This window comes from Cydia pomonella, chromosome 1, assembly GCF_033807575.1.
Source record: "Cydia pomonella isolate Wapato2018A chromosome 1, ilCydPomo1, whole genome shotgun sequence".
NCBI classification, from domain to species: domain Eukaryota; kingdom Metazoa; phylum Arthropoda; class Insecta; order Lepidoptera; family Tortricidae; genus Cydia; species Cydia pomonella.
The window spans coordinates 26,993,032-27,016,021 of record NC_084703.1 but is presented as its reverse complement, the minus strand read 5'-3'; the positions used below and the strand labels follow the sequence as shown (position 1 = coordinate 27,016,021).

The 22,990-nt window shown below is 38.2% G+C and overlaps 2 protein-coding genes across 3 annotated transcripts in view; one reads left to right on the top strand and one right to left on the bottom strand.

The window, feature by feature from the left end:
- Positions 1–7,023: 7,023 nt before the first annotated feature.
- On the bottom strand, positions 7,024–13,618 carry LOC133527843 (pre-rRNA-processing protein TSR2 homolog). 2 transcript variants are annotated; one of them, XM_061865044.1, is made up of 5 exons: positions 13,532–13,618; positions 13,319–13,392; positions 13,108–13,243; positions 9,839–9,978; positions 7,024–8,013 (listed from the first exon to the last, which is right to left on the bottom strand). In XM_061865044.1, exons 2-5 carry the CDS (start codon positions 13,340–13,342, stop codon positions 7,846–7,848), a joined length of 468 nt encoding a protein of 155 aa, XP_061721028.1. In that variant the 5' UTR covers positions 13,343–13,392; positions 13,532–13,618; the 3' UTR covers positions 7,024–7,845. The 2 variants fall into 2 exon arrangements, with proteins under 2 accessions (XP_061721028.1, XP_061721021.1); XM_061865037.1 differs by having other exon boundaries at positions 13,319–13,611.
- Positions 13,619–18,444: 4,826 nt separating this feature from the next.
- LOC133518949 (alpha-1,2-mannosyltransferase ALG9) overlaps positions 18,445–22,990 on the top strand; it is a 43,003-nt gene continuing 38,457 nt past the window's right edge. The window contains exons 1-3 of the mRNA XM_061852750.1: positions 18,445–19,041; positions 19,473–19,639; positions 20,606–20,792. Coding sequence (XP_061708734.1) covers positions 18,944–19,041; positions 19,473–19,639; positions 20,606–20,792 — 452 coding nt within the window. The 5' untranslated portion in view covers positions 18,445–18,943. The remainder of the gene's footprint in view (positions 19,042–19,472; positions 19,640–20,605; positions 20,793–22,990) is intronic.

Here is a 22,990-nt window from a genome sequence, read left to right as displayed (position 1 = left end):
ATGCAGTTACGTTTTAAATTAGCATGGTAATATTGAAAAAATGTCGTTATATTTATTCCAAATTTTACTGAAGTTATCTGTTTACTTACACGTGAAATGTGATCCTACTATCCTTGGAATGATCAGAATAACTTCTGCACCACTTCACGACACATGAAGACATTTTTAATTATATAAAAACGTTGTTTTTATAAACCGATTTAGCCATCTATTTGCCAATTGAGTCGTTTGTAAGCCCTGCCTACCTTAGGGTAGTTTACGTTGGGCTATAATTGAGCGGTCAGAATGGTTCCATGTTTTATTTCCGTTCACTGTGTACAGTTACATACACTATGTAATCTACACATATATTATAAACTTTCTATGATATATTCACTAACCCAAATTACAGAGCATCGTTGCTCTCTTGGCGGAACTCGCGGATATGTGGTGGCGTCACCGAAATATTTTTATCGCTCATTTTACACGAAACTTTTGCTATAGTTACTTTAAAAACAACAAAACATATTCATTTTATACTTAAAACTAATTAAAAGATAAACTGTACGTCAAATGGCGGCAAATGAAAACTTTGTCACACTAAACTAACATGCGAGTAATGTCAAAATTGTATGCAATTGACATTTCGTTTCCAGCAAAAAGGCATCTCGACTGATATTAGAATAGAGGTCAAATGGAATTGGTTTTTTTTCAGAGATATTCCAAATTTGAACTCCTAACCAAATCGATTTTGATGTAAGTAGTTATGAAGCAATTACAACATCATCACAGATAAGAAATGTGTTGTAACAAAACAGTTTATCGTAATGTTGGCCATTATTTACGGATTTTGAAGGCATCATAGAAGATTTATGTTATGTGTGTAGATAAAAGTAGTTTACTGAAGCACTAATTGGCACATAATTATTTATTAAATCACGCTATATTTATTACTATTGAATTGTAACAACATTTTGGTGGTAACTACTGGGATTTTTTTCCCATTAGTTACCAGTGGTAAAAGGTGGGAAATAATTCCCAGTAGTTAAGTTACCTCTGGCAACAACTTGGTGGTAACTAGTAGGAATAACCCCTTCTTGTTGACCCGTTTTTTTAATGTTATTCAATGGGTTATAAAATATCCACCATGTGATCAGATATTTGTAGATATAATTTATTTTTACAGATGCAATAGTCGTCTGATGCTTTAGATTGCATTTTATTAGCAATAAATGATGATATCTGTGGGTTTACATGTTCTATTTATATTAAAATCCACATTTTTTTTAAAGGTAGGTAACTAGTTTGTCGAGGGATTGGCATTGTATCAAATGTGATACATATGATCTTCCGAAACTGGAAAATCCTGGATGTTTTTCCTTATTTTTAATAGTCTACTATGCTATGCTGAGTAAGTGACAAAAAACAAATGTAAGGTATTTTGGGCCTTGCCAAGATAAGGGTTAAGGAGTTTCAATTTACATGAGCTAAGGGCGCACTTAAATAACATTTTATTATAATTAAATGTCGACGTGTCCGCGCGGGTTTTTAGCCCCACCATACATTACTTACACTAAATAAAAATAAATATTTTTTTTCTACAGAAGACTAGAGTCTAGTCACTAGACTAACCACTGAAAATCCAAGAGTTTCCTGCTTACTCTTTTTAACCGACTTCAAGATTTCAAAAGGAGGAAGTTATCAATTAGGGTATGTTTTTTTTAAAATGTTTATTACTCCATAACCCCGTCATTTCTGAACCGATTTTGAAATATTTTTTTTTGTTTGAATTTATATATATATGTTACTGTAAAAGCCCGAAGTACGGTAAAACCTAGGATATACCGGTAAGACCTAGGTTTTACCGATGCCGATCGGTAAAAGCCCGAAATGTGAAATAATTATTGTTCACTTCGGGCTTTTACCGACATGGATTTGGTAAATCCTAGGTCTTACCACGACGACCGGTAAAGGTTGAATCATGCACTGGTTCTTGACATTATTAGATGAAAATCTTGTATCAGTGTAAGGGGCGTTACATGTAGCGCCATTTAGAGTGATGCTTCGTATCGTTTCGGCTATTTTACTAGTCATATAGATCTAGGTCTTTCAGTTTTGCTGGTGAGGTGAGAGTGAACTCTACTCACTGCAAATTCGAACGCCCGTGAGCAGGTATGTAGAAGTCCTGAGAGCAGAGTAATGTACAGTGTGTCACATACCCTTTGTAAGCAATATGCCCAGTTGGTGGAAATTTTCGGACTAGCTAGCCGCTGTAATGGGTAACAGAAACGCGTTCCGTCTGTGCTTCGCTTTCCAGATAACTAGGGTGCTCTGCATAATGCAGAGATTATCGTATCGCGAAATGAGAAATTTGCTCTATTAAGTTTAAAATATTGTTTCGAGACCAGGTCGCTTTACTAATATCAATAAAACACACATACGCATTTAATTTGAGCAAAAAAAGGAACATTATCCTGATAAATAAGTATGTTTCCTTCAATAAGCGGACAAAGAAAGTGCCGAGAAACGTCAACAGGTCGGTCGGGCTGCCGAGGGGCGTCGCAGATAGAATGCCGCAAGCGATCCCATGACGCTCCCCTAACGGCAAAAAGGATGAGACAGCGCAGGGGATGTTAGTGGGTATTCTCCTCCACTTCCTTTGGCTAACAGAGGGAGTAACGGGAGGAGCGAGTCCCACATACCACCCCCCAATGGGCTTCCCCAGCCCGGGGTGAGATCCGTAAATGCATTTACCACTGCGTCAAAAAAAAAAAGAGGACAGGGAGAACACGCTTATCATTCATGCTGTTGCTTTCTAGAATAACTACCCCGCGTGACCCTGACACGTGCAGAGCCGTTCCGTGTGGGCCCCCAATCCACTGGCTCTACGAGGGGGAGGAACTAGCTGTTGGCTAGGGCATATTGCCTACCTAGGGAGGAGACCCTCCCTCTCCGCCTACGCTGGAGCGGTAGCGCATCTGCACTATCTTCGCGCAACCGCTCCGCTGCTTCCTTTTGGGAAATCACGGTTTCGCAAAGGCCTCCACTTCCTACCATGTCCTCTTGCTGCGCAACATGGCCGACACGACGTCGTGCAGCGAGAGGTCCCCACTCGTAATTTCCGCTGCCACCACCATGTTTTGGCGTACCACAGCCCATCACCTGCACGATTCAAGTGTGTGCTGGGCCGTGTCATGGCAGATTGTCGTTGGCTCTCTCTTAATTTCATTGAGGTAATTAAGTAATTAGGTTTTCAATTTCAGGTATTGACCGAAGCAACCGTGTTCGGTTGTTACCTGCGTCAATCTCTAGCTGGGCACCCCGTGTTCTCTATCGAGCCACTGGTTGAATGACGGGAGGAGAACCCCTATATTGCGGACTTCATAGGAGGAATCCTCCAGGTCGCTCTTCCAGCGGTCCCTCAGTTTCTTGACAGCCTGTCGTTGCTCTCTCTTCACCTCCTCTGGGTCGAGGCGTTCTCCACGCGCTCTGGCCTCTGCTCTCATACGGTAATTTCCAGCTATCATTTTAGCTTCCAGCACCCAGGGTGGAGTGCCTGTCAGGGCTCATGCCACCGCGAAATACACCGTATGGTATGCCTTTATTATGCGCAAGGCCACCACCCTCAGCGGACGCCTTAGGAGAGGCTTGGCTTTAGCCAAGAGCCTGTCTGCCCAAATTCGTGCCCCGTATAAGGCCATGCTCCGAACAACGCCCACGTACAGGCGCCGACAAGAGGCTTTCAGCCCACCCACGTTTGGTAATAGCCGGCTAAGGGCTGAAGTAGCACCCACGATTCGCGGCGCTAACCTGAGGAAATACTGTTCAAAATTCCACCTCCGGTCAAGAACAAGACCCAGGTACTTCATGTGTGAATTGACCGGAACCCTCTCACCTGCAACAGCTATAGTTAAGCCCTTCCAGGTCCCTCGAAGACAATTGCTTCAGTCTTCGGGAGGGACACATTCAATCCTAGGCGTTCGATGCGACCCACTGACATCTCTGTCGCTACCGCCGCTCTGAAAAAGTTATCTTCCATGTGCCTTCCCCGCACAGCCACCATGGTGTCGTCAGCATCGCAGATGGTGATCATGCAGGGAAGCTGGCCCCCCCCCCCTTATGGCCCAGTCATACCATATATTACCCCACAGCAGGGGGGTGTTCTCCCTGTCCCACCTTCCGTACTCCAGAGAGAGCCGCCGCGGCTTGTTGTTGAAAAATTGTAACTAAACCTACAGCAAAACCAGAACATTAGCAGTCAGCACTATGACTATTTTTAAGAAATACGAGTGTTAAATATATTATCAGTGGGAGCGGGACAGCAATAAACAGTGTAACGATGCACGTTATTCTAATCAAAGTAAGATTAGGTTATACTGTGCGCGACTGTACAATCGCGAGAGTAGTCTCAGCGTAGCAACAACGTTAGCAGTTTTGATCGCGCGGTACGTTCAGAGTACTCTGGCACTGATGCACTGCTGCCTTTAGGGTCCGGTCCTGTGCGGTTGCGTTCATGAGCTTTGCGCCGTGACATCAACGCGACGCGTCGGACAGGTCAAGTGTCTCCTTTTCTTACAGAATAAAATGTTAGGTATAAAAGTAAATAGTTTAGCACAACCTTTAATATGTAGAAAAGGACGTATTTAAGTTTCGTCTCGTACCCTGGGTATAAACAAAAAAAATATAAAAAAAACCGTTTATTTCAGATCACTGATCCATAAAGACTATTGGTATAAACTTAAAACTATGCTAATTAGGTACTAAGAGAAAAATAAAAATAAGAACTTATAACTAAACACTAAGATGTGTGGAGAGTAGGGGCGTAGGTTGCCATACTCTATTTCGCTCTCCCAATTGCCACCTCCACCCAAAACTTTATAACGGGACAGTCGAGGTGCTCGGCCAACACCTTGCCGACTGTTGCTGCTGCCGCGCACCCGTCTCACCATGGAGGCGATTCTTTTCCGCCTGATGGCAAAAAAGTCATCTATTCGCGCCTCAGCGAACATGCCGGACGCGCTGCAGTGCTTTGCCAGCCGCAACAGCATCCTCAAGATGTTATTATATTGAACGCGCAATGCGTTATAGGCTCGTTGTGTAAACTTCACCCACAGGCTGCACGTGTAGAAAGTCTGACAGTAAGCTCTAAAGAGCGTCAACTTAACTGATGTATTACACCGTGCGAACCTGCGGGCAAGCATATTGCCTCTCACTGCCGTCGCTCTTTTCTCCCTTTCCAGATCCAGATCGTCATTCAATTCAATTCAATTCAATTTATTTTTATTTCGGACCATGTCCATAGTGTTAGTATACATTCCCTTAATCCTATGTTAGTTCTTACAGTTCTACAGTCAGTTACAGTACAATTCAGTTGTAAGCATATGCCCCAGATATTTAAAGCGATCTACAACTTTTAAGGGTACGCCACACAACATGATCCTCGGCTCCGTAGACGGGTTATACTTACGAGCTTTGAATATAACAAGCTAACTTTGGGCCGTGTTGTATTTTAGACCATGCTGCCCGGCGTATTCCTCACAAATATTGATGAGCTGTCGTACCGCGTCAGCCGAAGGCCCCAGCAACGCCATGTCGTCAGCGTAACTTATATTGTTACAACACACATCACCTGTATGGCAACCGACATGTGCCCTGCTGAGTGCCTCGTTCAACTCGTTTACGTAGACGTTGAAAAGGAGAAGGGATGTTAGCCCTCCCTGTCTCGCTTCACATTGTAGTTTGTACTCGTCAGACTCCTCTCCCGCCCATCTCACTCGGTTGACCTGGCTGTTGTACCAATGTTTAAGCAACGCGACATATTCAATGGAATCTCCCGTTTTTAGAAGCTTGTCGTACACAACCAGGTCAAACGCCTTTGACAAGTCCAGAAAGCACGCATAGATCGGCGTGTTCCTGTCCTTGTAGTACCTGACAGCTTGCTTAAGACACAAAATCGCACTTTCGGTCGACAGCAGTCTTACATAATAGAGCTATAAGATTCCGGTTCAAATAACCCTTTAGCGGCGCGGTTCCTTTGTTCCGATCGGCCATACCAATAGTTCCTAGGGACGCAGAGGCCTCCTTTCGCATCCACATCAGCTGTCCACGGCGCTTAAAGACGTTCCTGGCTAACCAGGAGCGGCCCTCGGTACGACCAACTAGCATGACAGGGGAGTACCAACATACCACGGAACCAGACAGGCTTATTTCTCTCCCTTACGAACCACTACCATGACCAACGCTTGGCAAAAGGTTTTTACTTAAAATAAAATGATTTAATTTGATCACCCAGCCATAGTCGCTTCAACAGGCGAAAACTATTAATAGATACCAAATTTGTTTTTACTGTAAACTATACCTAAACCTTGGTACCTAGTCAAGATGCCAATCGTTCGCGATATGATAATTTCTGCATTATGCAGTGCACCCTAGTCATCTGGAAAGCGAAGCACAGACGGAACGCGTTTCTGTTACCCATTACAGCGGCTAGCTACAGCCCGAAAATTCCCACCAACTGGGCATATTGCTTACAAAGGGTATGTGACACACTGTACATTACTCTGCTCTCAGGACTTCTACATCCCTACTCATGGCGTTCCAATTTGCAGTGAGTAGAGTTCACTCTCACCTTCAGCAAAACCGAAAGACCTAGATCTATATGACTAGTAAAATAGTCGAAACAATACGAAGCATCACTCTAAATGGCGCTACATGTAACGCCCCTTACACTGATACAAGATTTTCATCTAATAATGTCAAGAACCAGTGGATGATTCAACCTTTACCGGTCAACGTGGTAAGACCTAGGATTTACCAAATCTATGTCGGTAAAAGCCCGAAGTGAACAATAATTATCTCACATTTCGGGCTTTTACCGATCGGCATCGGTAAAACCTAGGTCTTACCGGTATATCCTAGGTTTTACCGTACTTCGGGCTTTTACGGTAACATATATACAGATTAGTCCCGTTTTTGTCAAAACTCAGTTCTGATGATGGGATCCATGGGGAATCGACGGAACTCTTCAAATGTGAAAGGCATACATACAGTGATTTTTGTATTTTCTTTAACAAATCAAGCATTTACATTAAAAAAAGTGACATTTGATGAAGTGAAACTGCTGATGATGATCAGAATGGAACTCTTCAACGACGCATAGTACACGTATGGCGATTTGCCCTCTTCGCTGTGTTTGTTAAGTAAATTAGATCTTTAAGAATTTTTTTTGTCAAGTTCGAGTTCTGACGATGGGGTCCATGAGGAATCGAGGGAACTCTTCAAATGTGAATGGCATACATATAGTGATTTTAGTATTTTCTTTAACAAATCGAGTATTTACATTTAAAAAAGTGACATTTGATGAAGTGGAACTGCTGATGATGATCAAAATGGAACTCTTCAACCACGCATAGTACACGTTTGGTGATTTGTTCTCTTCGCTGTGTTTGTTAAGCAAATTAGATTTTCAAAACAATTTTTTGTCAAGTTCGAGTTATGACGATGGGGTCCATAAGGAATCGAGGGAAATCCTCAAATGTTAAAGGCATATTGTAGCAAAATTACTATATATGTATCAACATCTGTCGGTTTATTTTTGAACTTCTACAGTGACTAGCTGCCAGCTTGCTCAGTTCTCTTTCTGTTGTCTCTCTATGCGGTTTCATAATTCAGGCGTTGATGATTAGATGGCGCTGTATTACATTTAATTACAGACGGGTACAGTGACAAAAAAACATGTTACCTCCTTTTCTACATAACTAGGCGTAGAACGCTGTCTTTTTAATTTCATTGTATGAAATCCAAAATCAATAATAATCGTACTTTCACCGGTCTCCCTCATTGAAGTCAGTTTTTTTTTCTTAAAAATTATTTTCTTCTGGTTCTAAGTATAGTCCGGGCTTGCTCTTTATCTTTATCCACTTGTTTAGATTCGGTGTCGTAGTTTAATGAAGATCCTTTGCCATTCAATGGTTTGTTTGAAAGGTTATCTTCATCGCTGCTACTTGTAGTGTCATCATCCGGATTGCCGTGACTCTATAAAAAATACATAATTCTTTTGTCAAACATTTAATTTTTGATATATGTGTTTTATCGCCAGGCATTAACTTCATTGAGACGATTCTTATGTAACTTATAAATTATAAATGCTATTCCTTAATACTACTACTACTACTACTAGTATTAGTTGAATATGTACCTACCTCAAAATGACCTGTAAAACATTGACTTTTACCAATAAATTTCTTGTATCTTGTAATAAGAAAAAAGTAAAAATATGGAATATTACGCGAAACTCTACGCAGGGGGCGCCACTACCACAATCCATCAAAATCTAAGGTTCTACCGCGAAACAAGAAAATCGAAATTTCGTTATCTAACCTCTCTATTACTCTTGCATGTTCGAGCGATAAAGAGGCAGATAACTAAATTTCGGTCTTCACGTTTCCCGGTACACCCTTGTAAACCTTGATGCATCAATGTTATATTTTATTATCCGTGATGACTTGTCAATAAAACAGTTAAAGCACAGTTACGTATAAGTTACTCCTGTGGTTTTCGATAGGTGCTAGTGCTGCACTCTGGCGGCAGAATATTGCAGTAATACGCTATAATAATATAATTAAAGCTTAACCCTACGACAAACAGCAAAAGTGGAATAATAAGTGTGAAGAAGACACCTAACTACCAACCAAAGGTAAAGAAGAACGTTAATAGTACATTACGATACAAGTGCGAAAAATAGGAAATTCGAAACGAGTGGCGATAAACTAAAACACGACCGATGGGAGTGTTTTAAATCGACACGAGTTGCGAATTACCTACCTATTCGCGCATGTATCGTACAACGTTTTACAGTACATATGGCCCTTTAAATATTCGACACAGTAACGTAATATGCTAATTTTCGCACTAGTGCTATAAAGTAGCACTTTGATAAGTAACTATCAAAACATTTTTTTCGTATTTATAGCATATGACCAAAGAATCATACGGTACGAGTGACAACGACGTCAGCCCTCATGCGTTTGCCCGCGTTCGGGTTGCACACTGTCACATCGCCCCCTGCGCTGTGCGCTAAAATGCATTTATATATCTAAATATTGCGTAATATGGTGCTTCTTTACCGCACTAGTGCGAAAATTAGCATATTACGTTACTGTGTCGAACATTTAAAGGGCCATATGTACTGTAAAACGTTGTACGATACATGTGCGAATAGGTAATTCGCAACTCGTGTCGATTTAAAACACTCCCATCAGTCGCGTTTTAATTTATCGCCACTCATTTCGAATTTCCTATTTTTCGCAATTGTATCGTAATGTACTATTGTGATACAAGTGTGCTAAGTTGGTCATTACACACGAGGCGATATTATGCGCGCGAGCTGCAAGCAAGCGCGCAATAAGAAAGCCGATGTGTGTAATGACCATAGCTCACGCGTTTCATACGACGTTTTTCAACACACTTGCGAGAAAAACAGAAACTTTCATATTAATCACTAGCGGAAGGCGCCGGCTCCCGCTAGTCCACGTTGTAAAATATACACGACCAATTTAAGAAGGCTCCGTTTCCATACATCATATCAGATCAGAAAATAATAATAAAGCACGAGTGTTATAATATACTGAAATAGCACGTGTATTTAATATCTAGGATTTTTGAGCCAAAAATCGGTGAAATTAAAACGCCGTTTTGAGCAAGTGTGTTGAAAAAGAAGTTATTAAATTTTATTATCTTGAAGATAAAAGACTATTCGAGGTTCTTGTCGTTTTGAAAATAAAACAATTTCAGATAAGAGCTAAGTAAGAATATGGTAAGTAACCATTACAATACCTAGTTGTGATGATCCTTTTCTCACCTGTGGAGGAATAGATTTACAACAAGCTGGCTGATTTAGCCACTTTCGACAGGTAGGCATAGCAGCAACTCGTGCTTGCAGTTCTTCTTGTCTACCCTCTTTGAGCAGTGCCAGATATTGCAGCAGTGATGTTGCCACTTCTGTAATTATAGTATTACGAGTAAGTTCTTTTATTACAAATCCAAGTTTACGGGGGAGATTTGACGAGCAACAACTACCATGTGTTCCCTTTTCTATCCACCAGATGGGTCCTAATCCATAAAGGTCAAAATTGACACAATTTGTATTATTATCATTACCCTACGGGATCTAGAAAGCATGTTTGTATGGAAATACCAGTAAACCCATTATATTAATTGAGTTATTTACAACATTGCTATTCAAATAGTGTTCAATAAAATACAATTTGCAAGCAATATACACCATCTTTTTTTATTTCCGTTAATTTCAAGGGTGCATTCCTGAGCTTAAATTAAGTTACTTTTATTTGAATTGTTGATGTTCAGTTAAACAATAATGCCCATATTAAAACAACGCTATATGCAGCATTTAATTACTTTAATGAAAAAAATATATACAACTTTTCGTGAATAAACTAAACCTTTGAGTTATTCCCACTAGTTACCACCAAGTTGTTACCAGTCGTAACTACTGGGTTTTTTTCCCACCTTTTACCACTGGAAACTACTGGAAAATAAAATTCCCACTAGTTACCTCCAACTTGGTTTGGTGGTAACTACTAGGATTTTTTTCCCAGTAGTTACCACCAAAATTTGGTTAGCATTCAATACTAATAAAAACAGTATAAATATCTTCTTCTGGTGCCATGCCCAGTCTAATGGGCGTCGGCGGTCAGCATGGCATTCAGCTCTCTGGTCTTTGCCAATCTCTTGAGGGTGGCTGCGTCTTTTGTATGCGTCCAGTCTTTAATGTTATTTATCCATTTATTTCTAGGTCTACCTCTCCATCTTTTTCCCTCATACTTTCCCTCGATGATTGTCTGTAATAAGTCGTATTTATTATTTCTATAGATGTGACCCAGATAGGCTGTTTTTCTTTTCTTAATGATGTTGAGTATTTCTGGTTTCTTCCTCATAAAGATAGTATAAGTATAAATATAGAGTTCCTTAAACAATAATTAATTAAACGTAGAATTAATTATAAGTTAACTAGTTATTCGTTTCATTATAAGTCGATAACTGTTTCAGTAAACTGCCTTAAAAGTGATGAAAAAAATCGGTTTTTGACTGATTTGTTTGTTCGTTCGTGTAATTGTGACGTTATTTATTGAAAAGGACTTTATCGTCGATGGCGCTTACGCCATTATCAACAATGCTCCTATACAAATACAGAAAGAATTTGACAGCTACCATTCCGATAGCGGAGTCTAGTGGGATTTTTGTGGTAAAAGGTGGGAAATAAATTCCCAGTAGTTACCATTGGTAACAACTTGGTGGGAACTAGTGGGAATAACCCGTACTTCTGAACGTCTGTCAAATTAGACCAGTTTGACAGCACTGGCTTCCCTCGAATGCGGCTGACCCAAACATACTTACTTAGCCATAAATACCCCAAAGTTAACGGAATTTAAATTAAAACATGGTGTATGTTAAGGTGCAAAAGAGAACTTAAACTAGGAATTAATATCAAATTATAATTATAAATGTCACTTTGTTGAGTTATTTCTAACTTCCATCAATCATAGTTCAATCTACTAATATACTTAAGGATGAAATACAAACTCCATATAGTATAAAGAATAGGCATATTATTAACCGGGCAACTAAAATATTAAATGGGAACTTTAAGTGGCCATATAATAATATAATTTGGCTGTGGATTAATATTTTGGCGCCAAAACTGGTGGAAAATTCAAGCCACCAAAAAAAAAAATAAGGAACTTGAAATGATAGTCTGGCGTCTAAAATAATAAACTGGTATCTAATATTGCAAAGCATATGATTTTTAACACATTCACTGCCGGGAACCCACCTGGTGGGCGCTCGTGAACTTTATTCAGATGCCGGACAACCCACTGGGCGGGTTGTTTTGTATGCAGCTATAGACCACCGGTTTCTGGGATAGTGCGCCGTTTTTTGTCTGGCAGTGAATGTGTTAATATTTGTTCTCATATAGTTGGACATGTAGGAACATAGCTATGGTTAATATATATCAAATGTTATAAAATATTTTCCATAATGCCTTAGAGGAAAATGGGGACTATGTTTGTATGGAGAAGCCGCCGTCCCTTTTTCTCTTAAGTTTTCTACCCATAGGTTCAATGTTTATAGGACCACAATGACTGTTTTAGACTTTTTTTGGATATTGAAATAACAAGTTAAGTAATGATTGTCAATATACAAATTTCTCATGCTCTGAAAATGGATCTTTGTTGTTCTAAAAAGTGTGCAGAAAATAATATGTTTCTGCTCTAGAGCACTGTAATTTCTAAGTACATTTTTATTTCTTTTTTTTACAGTAAGCAATTAAAATATTGGTTTTAAGTTGATTCGTACATTTTCCATTAACTCCCCATTCCATAAATATTGATATTTTTATGTTAATTGTTAATTGAAGAGCCCTCAAGACTCAAGTTTATACTTAGCTGTGTTTTTTAAATGCATGTGTATTTCACTTTCATTGTATTCGAAATAACAAGTAGAGTGTTTAACTTGGGTGAGAAGCACCATTTCTGAAAAGTGTATTTCATCTCTTTGTTGACAATCTACTATAATGCACATTTTACCTTAATTTGCTATCTAAATATTTTAAAGGAACTTCCTTTTTAAATTAATAGATAGTCATTTCCGTTTAAAATGTGCTTCACAATTAGTCTCCAATATAATAATTCAGTTGCCAAATAAATAATTGGAACTTGCCTTCACATAAACAAAAACTGTAACGGCATTAAAATAATGTTCATATTGAAAAATTTAAAAGCTCTGCTTTTGTCTCCAAATCATTAATTTTATTAACTACTTCTATTTTGTTTAGCTACCTAAATTTCGAAATTTTATTACTTAGTTGAGCGGTTAAATACTTACCTAAAGAATATCCTAACTTATACTTTGCAGGTTGTATTTCATGTCATTTAAATAATAAATTGAAATAGTTGTAATAATTATGAATTTAATAATTTCTCTATTTTTGCATTTCATATGGGCTGAGTCAGTTGCAAAATAACAATTTTGTTTAATGGAAAATAAAAATCCATGACATGTAGATAAATAAAATGTTATAAATAAACTTTGTGCCACCTAATTCAATACCTTTGGGTGAATTATCATGGCAGACAGTTTCAAACTCTTCGTCCATTAAGTCTTCTAATACTTCAGTAACATTTTCAATATCTACTATGTTTTCGACGCAGTACCGGGCGACGTAAACTGACATGAGCTGTGCAGTCTGAAATAGAAGTTATGAAATAAAAATATTTTTCCAAAAATGATGTTTATATCAAGTAGTTTTCAATTAAAAAACCTTTTCACCACCCGGCGCACCCATGCCCTGTTCTACTGCCAACTGTAATGCTGTCCAGTTGTTCAATACGAGATCTACAAGTGGTTTAAACTGGTCATACAACATATTAGATAAAATTAAATAAGATTCAAATTATATTTTCTATTATATTAGAATGTATCTCCGACTCTATTGTATTATATTAATCGAAATCTGATCAAAACAATAACAGACATCAAAAACATTAATTGTATACGAATGACACCAGCAAAGAGCATATAATCACTACGTTTTGACACCAGCACCGCACTGACTTAATCAATGTTGCCAGGTGCGCGGAAGAGAATTGTCATATTTCAGTGTCAAAACTGTCAAAATTATCTTACCGTTGAAAAAATGATCGTACGCCTATCAAAAGGGCAGTACCCTAAAAATGTATTGCAAAATAAGCTAAAAATTTCCAATATACAATCAAAGAAAACACAATTTTCGTCTAAATTGCGCAAAAATCAGTTTTATATTTGTGTATTTTTGTGACAGATCCTAACCGTTTACAGGAAATTTCGACATTTTTGACTTACCCGAAAGGAGCCGAACACTCAAAAAGTGGTAATTTTAGCCTATTTCTGTGGAAAGTGTCATATTTGGCATGGTCCAAGAGCTGAAATTATCGTAATTTTGCTTACGATAATGCTCTTTGGAACGTACATCGTACCAGAACCCAAATTATCGTAGATATACGATAATTATCGTACGCCTGGCAACACTGGTCTTAACTGAATTGAACTGACAGTAGTTGATAACATGCTGACAACTGGCAATGACTCAGATAAGATGATAATAAAGTTTTTTATACATAGGCACAAAACTAGTACTGTGAAAAAAGTCAATAAATAAGATGTACCAGTCAATGTAGGACAAGGCCTGCCCCTCATCTGTTCTCAGCAAGTTCTCAGAACAAAATTTGATACTCAAGCCGTATCCATTTAGGTGGTGGGCAAGCTGTGTAATGTTTGCGTTTAATTAAGGGATGTGGACTTGTCGATTTTAATCATCTTATATATCGATAATCTCTGCACAGCGTGTTTAAGTTAAAACCTCTTCCTGTTAAAGTGGAGGACTCTTTAACTTTTTTTACGCTAAGTAACAAGAACTAGAGTGCATAGATAGATAGATAGATTTTATTTGGTATTAATCATACACTGTCACATTAAGTACAATTTAGGCATAATTAATTTATGGAGGTACGTGCGTAGATAGGACATCCGACTTATGCCTGAAATTCATCCAGCTACAAAAAGGACCCGAATCACGACATCATTATGCATGTGTTTATTTTAAAGAATATCTGGGCCTCTGGGGCGAACTGTTAAGAGAGCTATAAAGCGAGGATAGGACACAGATCTGTCAGTGTCAAAAGTGACGTTTTTGGTTAATTAATTGTCACCTTTGACACTGACAGATCGGTATCGTATCGCTGTGACATATTATAATCATTATTAATATACGGTCGTAAGAGGTTCGCAATGCAAATTTTCTAAATTTATAAATGAATCATGTTATATATGTAATTTCAAAAATACACATATTTAGACGCCTTTAGACGTTTGCAACTAGGAGAATGTCACATGGGCGTTCCCGTCTCTGAAAGCCTGCTAAAAATGTACACTACAAAACTTGGTGGCCACTTCATAACGAAATCAACCCTTGGGTCCTAAGGAAATGCCAAAGGAAATCTTCAGTTCGAAACTCGTTATTTCATCGGCTGCAACTACCTCTAATCAAGTTGCCCTTTTGAGCGAGGCCAAATGCCGAGCAGCAGGAGATTCATACTCGGCTTTTTACTTTATGCAAAAGTTGGCCTTAAGCCTCACATAAACTTGGCCATGTGTCCAAATCCAGGTCTTATGGCTTGTTTGCAATTCGCCATTGGTTTTTTGATAGCGCGCCACCATCTGACACTCCGGGCGTCCAACCTTATGAGGACCTCAGCCTTCGGCCTCATTCACACAATTTGTCAATTCCAAGCTCTGCTTTCTTGCAGCACGGCCTTTATTTCCTCATACGTATAAGCGCCGATCGGACCGCTCTTTCAGCCTTATGAACAGCTCAGTTTTCGACTTTGTTTTTTAAGACATTTGGCCATAGGTTCTTGCCAGAGCTCGGCCCTACTGAAGCTCGACCTTTGGCCTCACATGAATGCGCTTCTCAGAAAAGCTCTCTTTTCAACCTGTATGGAGCTCTGCCTTAGTCCTCGCTTACACTGGGTAATTTTTTCAGCCAGTTACAAAACCCAGCTCTCTCGCAACTCCGTCTTTAGGTCTTGCTCGGAAGCGCCAAGTGGGTATCGGGATCTTCAACATTATGAAAAGCATGGCCTTTGTATTCGTTTTTTGACTATTGCCACCATTGGTTCAATTCCAAGCACTGCTATCCTGCAGTTCCGCCTTGCACGATAGCCCGCCACGGTAGAAAGAACTGAGGGTCAACCGCGTACCACGTTCACACGTGTTGTCTCCCTGTCACACTTTAGTACGAATTTACAAGTGCGACAGAGAAGCAACATGTCAAACGTGGTTTGCGGTAGGCCCTCTGGGCCTCAGTCCTTGTAACTTTCGGGTTACCTTTGGTCAGGTGTATAATTCAGTGAAAATCTTGGGGTCATGTTACTTCTAGGGTTTGTTTGTGAAGTGAACCTAAGCAGGTTTTAATCACATAGTTAGCCTAATTTCAGTCATTTGGTTCACGCATGCTTTGATGAAGGTGACATTAGGATGGCGACTGCACCAGCATTACTGTTGCAAGTGTTGCAACGTTACTGCTGCAGCACTATCAATTTCCTTAATAAAATAAGTAATGGATTGAAAATACTAATTGCAGCAGTAATGAGACCATGAACGTCACTATACCAAGAAAATTCAATGTTGTCAATGTAATCTTCTTGGTAAATCTGGATGAGCCTATGGAGAGGGGGCACCAAGATATAGAAATGCTTAGGGCATCAAAATATCTTAATCCGGCACTGGTTGCCAGAAGGTAAGGTTAGGTTAGGTTAGAACTGCGACCCCCATGAAAACGAACTGTTGCCAGAAGTGGGTTAGGTTAGGTTAGAACTGCGTCCCCCAAGAAAATGAACTGTTGCCAGAAGTGCAGTGCAGTGCAGTGCAAGCCACACATTAATGGTCATTTATTAACATATTTTTTTTATCTAGTTATTATTTAATATATTAACCTAAAATATAAGAAAATCAATCTCTGTTTTTATGATAAATAAAGAAATATTATAGGATATTATTACACAAATTGACTTAGTACTAAAGTATGCATAGCATGTGTTGTGGGTACTTAGACAACGATATATATATACATATATAAGTATTTATAAATACATAGAAAACACCCATGTCACAGGAACAAATATTCATGCCCATCACACAAATAAATGCCCGTTCTAGGATTTGAACCTGGGATCATCGGCTTCATAGGCAGGGTCACTGCCAACTAGGCCAGACCGGTTCTCATGATTAACAGACATATAAATACATAAAAAATTAGGGCTTTGATAAAGGGATGTTGATAACTGGATGCCGAAAAACATGATTTATAGATGCATATTAGCGCTAAATAATCAGTTGATCATCTCATTAGCAAACATTTGGAATATAAACTGTAGATAAAGTCATGTTTGTCCAAGGCTGTATGTTTTCAGATGCAGGCAGTGGGTCAAATTTGTTGGGAACGAAGACCTGATACAGTTTCCCATAGAAAAGTTACATTTATTGAAACATGTATGTGCAGATCATTTTGAAAATAAAGCTTTTAATTAAAAAAAAAAAAACACGACTTAAAAACTGTATTAAAATAATTCGGGTCCACATTAAGCCCGACCAGCAGATATTAGTCCACTCAAAGAACTATTTACTATATAACATACTCGTATAACTTAAATGTGGACTCGATGCCAACCTGATTTCGAGTACAAAATTTGTAGACAGGAGCCGGTCCACATCGATATCGATAAAAATCGCAAGCGTGTAGCGTACTACACTATTTAAATCGGTTATGTTGGTACTATGGTTCCTTGACAGTTCTTTGTCGTAGATTTTGGTAATGATTTGCGAAACAAACTGATTCCACTCGCTAGAGTAGGCTTGAGTCGGTCAGGACCGAAGAACTAAAAGGAATGAAATCCCACCACAGACCGAAAGGAACTAGTTCATCTTAAGCGCTCTTAATCGGTCTCGGTCCTTTAGTTCAGTAGTCAGTATGTCAGCGGGCCTACCGCGAACTACGTTCGACGGGTTGCCTCCCTGTCACACTTACGTACGAATTTACAAGTGCGACAGAGAGGCAACACGTCGAACGTGGTTCGCGGTAGGCCCTCAGTACCAAGTAACAAATCGGTCGGGAGCGAATGATCGGAATGAGTCAAGGTCAAGAAATTCGCTCTCTCACGCTCTCGCTCTGTTTATTTGCGAGCGAGAGCAAGATATAACCTAGTCACCCTCATTCAGATCTCGAGATTTGCTCCTGAACTAAAGGAACTAAATGTCCTAAAAGAGCGAACTAGTTCGTTTGACCGATTGACCGAGATCGGAGCGCTCTTTTTAAAGACCGAGCGGGCACAACTCTACGCTAGAGTCTGGCTAACCAAATATTGTTGACAGATATTTCCTTGTTGTATCACCAATTGTCTATGATTTTAAAAAAGCTAAAAGTCTGTTGTCAATTTATGTCATTCATTTAAATTGTTTGCGGTTTATAAGGGGTTTATTTCAGTTTATTTTAAATAATATTAATACGTAATGACTATACCGAGTGAGGTCCGCAAACTATTATTTAACCTCGTAAATAATTACGACAATGTGCGAAGTCGACGTGAAGCGTTGTATAACGAAAAACTGCAATGTTTACAAGTCGTAAACAATTTAGTAGGTTGGTGCTTTATTAATATTTTGATACTTTAAGTACTAGTTCTAACATTTGCCTATAACTTTAAGTACGTGAATTTCTTAATACCTGAATCTCTTGAACAGGACAGGTGTGTAAAGAAACGGATAAACTAGAAGTTCTGCAAAATATCAATAAAATCAAAACATTGGAACGTATCGAGTTACTGAAAACAGTGAAAACCAATATTTAGAAGAAATCTGCGGAGTCAGGTCTGGTCAGTAGTAATTTGATATAAAAACATATAAAAATATCTTGGCGAAACATGTCTATACATGTATGTCTTTGTACTTTACATAGTGCACGTGAACGTATATATAACTCATTTCCTTAGGTAGGTACCTTACGTGTGCTCAGAAAATCAAAAATATTTTCTAGTATCAAAACTATAATTCCTACTACACAAAGTGTGACTAGCCCAAGATTTTTTGAATTTCCCGCCAAAAATGTGTATAATATTTCAGTAGCCAGACTCTATGGGTATGAAAGTCCCGTCTCTTAAAACGTAATGATTATATGCTCTTTGAGCTAAACCATTATAGGCGTTTGACATGTCACTGTCACTGATTATAACATGTGCTTGTTATAAAATACATACGGCGGAAGTTTATTACGTAGAATCTTATAATTAAGATGCGCTTTGGATGCTAGAAAATCAGTATATTTGGTCTTTGTCAGTGATTTCTAATCATTTCAATGCCATTATCCGTTCGGCAAAGAACTATTCTTAATAAAAATGGCGCTAAAAGAACCACTAGTTTTAAAGGAAAGAGATCATCAAAAGTCAGTGAGGGGTATGTATTTCAAGTTATAATTTCCTTATTGTGTTTGCAACTATAGCACATTCAGCGTTATAAAAGTTTCATTATACTAATATATTGTAATATTAGGCCGAACTTGTTTATCGGACAGGCTCTACCAGCAAACCACTAAGATGATGGCAGCCCTTGCCCATTTGGCCAACTATATTGGCACACTTCCTTATAGTATCTAAGGCGTGTGGCGATTTATAGGGACTGTGTTCATTAAACGGTCTATCACATTGTTGCCTAAATATGGAACATAAAGTTCACGTTACCCCTTCAAGCCAATAAACTACTCTTGGGTTGCCTCTTACAGTTCATGCATGCTCCCTATTTAGCCTCTATGGCTGACACTATCAGACTGTACCCGGTGTAGTGTACCCCATTGTGTTTATAAGTTGGGTTTTTGTTTGTTTTTACAGAGATGTACTAGTCGTGAATGCTCCCTCAGATCTAAGAAGTATTGCATATCCTGGAGGTGCAGTGGTTTTAGTATTATTACTCTCAGCTCGTTTACTCTCTTCATATTATGGCCATATAGCAGACTGTGATGAAACATACAATTATTGGGAACCTTTGCATTATCTTGGTAAGTGATTTCATTTAGCAATTTTAATGGAATAAGTTATATTAAAGCTGTATCAAATTCATTAATTTCATGACTTATTTTCATTTGGAAACATTTAGCAATAGATTTAAAAAGTGTTGCATCCATATGGATGAATTGTAAAAAAATTGTACATAGTTAATACATTCACCGCTCAGCAATGATCGTAGCCTATGTTGTGGCCGATAACTTGCTTTTTCCGGTATGTAGGGAAAATCCTTCATAGAGGCAAAACAACTATGTGTTACGATTAGCACTGAATGGGTTCAGGCCCTAATTGGGTCTTAATTCATCCACAGTACATTGATTTCTCTGTGTTACAAACTTTTATTTCATTTATATGTAAGTTTTTGCTAATGATGCATGTCTACATCTACAATTCATCAGTTACAATTGATATATTTGACAAATATGGTAAACTGGTGTGACGGTGCAGCCTTATTGCGTTTGAGTGGTGTAGAATTATGTGAATGATTAGTAGATCACTAGACAGTGGTGTGAAAAGTACCGTAAGTGGTAAAAACTTGAACCTAAAATGAATTATCAGAATAAACTTATTCTCTACCCTACCATTAGCCACATTGTATCAGGTAGCAATGATAACTTATTGTCAAACTCTGTTATCAATGTTGCTAAGTCTGAAAATCAGGGTTGGCAAAAGTATCTACTGTAGAGAACTTCACTTTTGGTGCCCAACTTGTGCTGTAAAATATTCAATCAATTTGCAGTAAAAAAGTAGAAAAATATATAATAACATTTTTTAAATTCTAAAAATTATACTAAAACATATTCAAAATCCTAGTTGTTCAATACCCATAAATCCCATGATACAATTTATAGTGGGATTATAATAATGGTAGTTTAGGCGAGGGTATGTACTAAAGGCGAATGTAGGGTATGCATTTTTGCCTACCCTTGTTTTTGTAATTCTACAATATTTTTTTACAGTTTATGGAAATGGATTGCAGACATGGGAATACAGTCCAGCCTTTGCTATCAGATCATATATGCCATTGTGGTTATTTGCCATACCTGCAAAAGTACTAGCTATATTTATGAGTCCTGTAAAAATATTTTATGTGTTACGAGCAGTACTTGCTACCTTCAGTGCTGTTGCAGAGCTGATGTTTTACAAGTGAGTACCAGTACTCTTCATACTATCCTATTTACCGTATCTATATCTACCTGTTGTAACAGCTGCACTTAAGGCGATGAGAAGAAACTTTCTTTATTAATTTGGTTTTATAATTTGCACTGCTGATATCTTATTTATTTGTGTTTTAATATTATATAAATATGGTGATATTTTCTAATAAAGTCGGAAAAATCACGCTGGCTGAGAGCTTTAATCGAAAACTCTGCCTGATCCGTTTGAGATATAACAATATATTGTATGGTGGAATTGTCTGTCTTTCATTGGTCTACAAAAAAGTCTGTGATGGTGATGTCTATCTTTTAAGGATAACTTTTTATAACCATTCTTATCTTTTACTAGAAGATCACGCAATTTGTGGTATTAGCAAAGTTATTTACATCGATACTTACAGTACCTATTAAAATTTATTAAATTAAATATATTACTTAAATTAAGCATTTCATTCAGATTACAATAGGCCCTTACACCATACAATTTAAATGAATATTTCAGGAGTAATGGTAAATTAAAATTCCGTTTAGAGCCATATATGATGTAACTTCTACAAAATATTAAAGACTTAACATCCGTAAGTGCCAACTTTTACCACGTTATATCGCGATCTACTTACCCCCACCATGCACTTCGCACGGTGCCAATGGATGGAAGGAAAGGCATTTTCTGACGAGGTATCTGGTCCTAATCAGAAAATGCCTTTTCCACTGAGGTATAGTGTTTTTCTCAAACATGTGAGAAAATACAATAAACCTATCAATATATTTTTCTCAAATATGCTCAGAAATGGTCAAATTTTGTTCGTAAAATGCAGCTATTAACTGTAGGTCAGTGTTATAAATTTTTTCATTAGAAGCCCTTGGCATTGAAATTATTTCGCGGCCCCATAAGCTTAAAAAAAATAACCACTTGCCCTTCGCAGTTTGTAATTTGCTTTGTTTTTTTTTCTTTTTTTTACTAAGGGTTTTTTACAAGCCTTCGCGACTTCCTAAAAGTCTTCCAGTCTTCCTTAAAGTCGTGTCCAGGATTAGGCGAACTAGTTTGACAATCATTATGCACAAATGATACCACCGTTTGACCAGTGTTGTTCATACCGATATTATCAAAAAAGTTTGAAATAGGGAATATCGCGAGAATCAACAGCTAGGGGGCTACTGTTACGCGGTCACGTTAAATGTCACGTCAGCGTCAAATACTTTGTAACAGTCAAAGTGGCCAAATAGTTCGGTACACCATACTAAATATATGGTGTACCGAATTATATGACTACTTTGGTTGCTACAAAGTACTTGACGCTGACTGTACATTTCTCATAGTATTTTATAAATAGGTAGTAAAGTATTTTGAAAATTGTATAATTTTGTAGTAATAATGACTACGATGTAGGACTCATATATAGGGAGCGTGCATGAACTGTAGGAGGCAGCACAGGAGCCGTCAGATTTTTGGCGCGAGGCGTAAATGTGATGCTTTTTGTTTCGATGTAGCCCACAAGATGGCAGAACCTACTATGCACAAAAAAACTCGTGACGTGTACATGTGCATGTTTATGGTTCCGATTCAGGCCACAAGATGGCAGACCCTCCAACGCGCACGGTCCCTATTGTGATTAAATAAATGTTTTGGCCCAAGTTACAAAGGAGTCATCCATTGTTTACGTTACAAGTTTAGTTTAGGGGGAGGGATCAAAAATTAAAATATGTGTCAATCTCACCTTAATAATAGCCTCATAAAACACATAAAAAGTTTTCCTATCTGATTTGAACGTTGAACCTTGTTTTATAAGTAAATAAGAACGAATTTCGTGAGTTTTAAGAAGCAATGAAACAAATAAAATACCTACTACTATATGGTTTATGAAAGATTCTAATTAAATTGCAACGAATATGTAATGGACCTACATTGAGGCTTACGAGGATAGTATAAAAAGAAACCATCAATTTTAGATTTATGGCGATTGGCGACAACCGTAACTTGCCCCAAACCTGCTTACTAACATCTATGTCATTTTCACGCATTTCACGTCAGTAGGTCAGTACCTCATGATTTGATCGGTAACGTCACAATCTTGCATTCAAATCAACCACTCTTCTTGTTTAGTGGTGGGTATATACTACGTATGAAAGGATTTGGATTGAAAACAATTCAGTTGGCTCAGCCAGTGTGCTCACATCAATACGCTG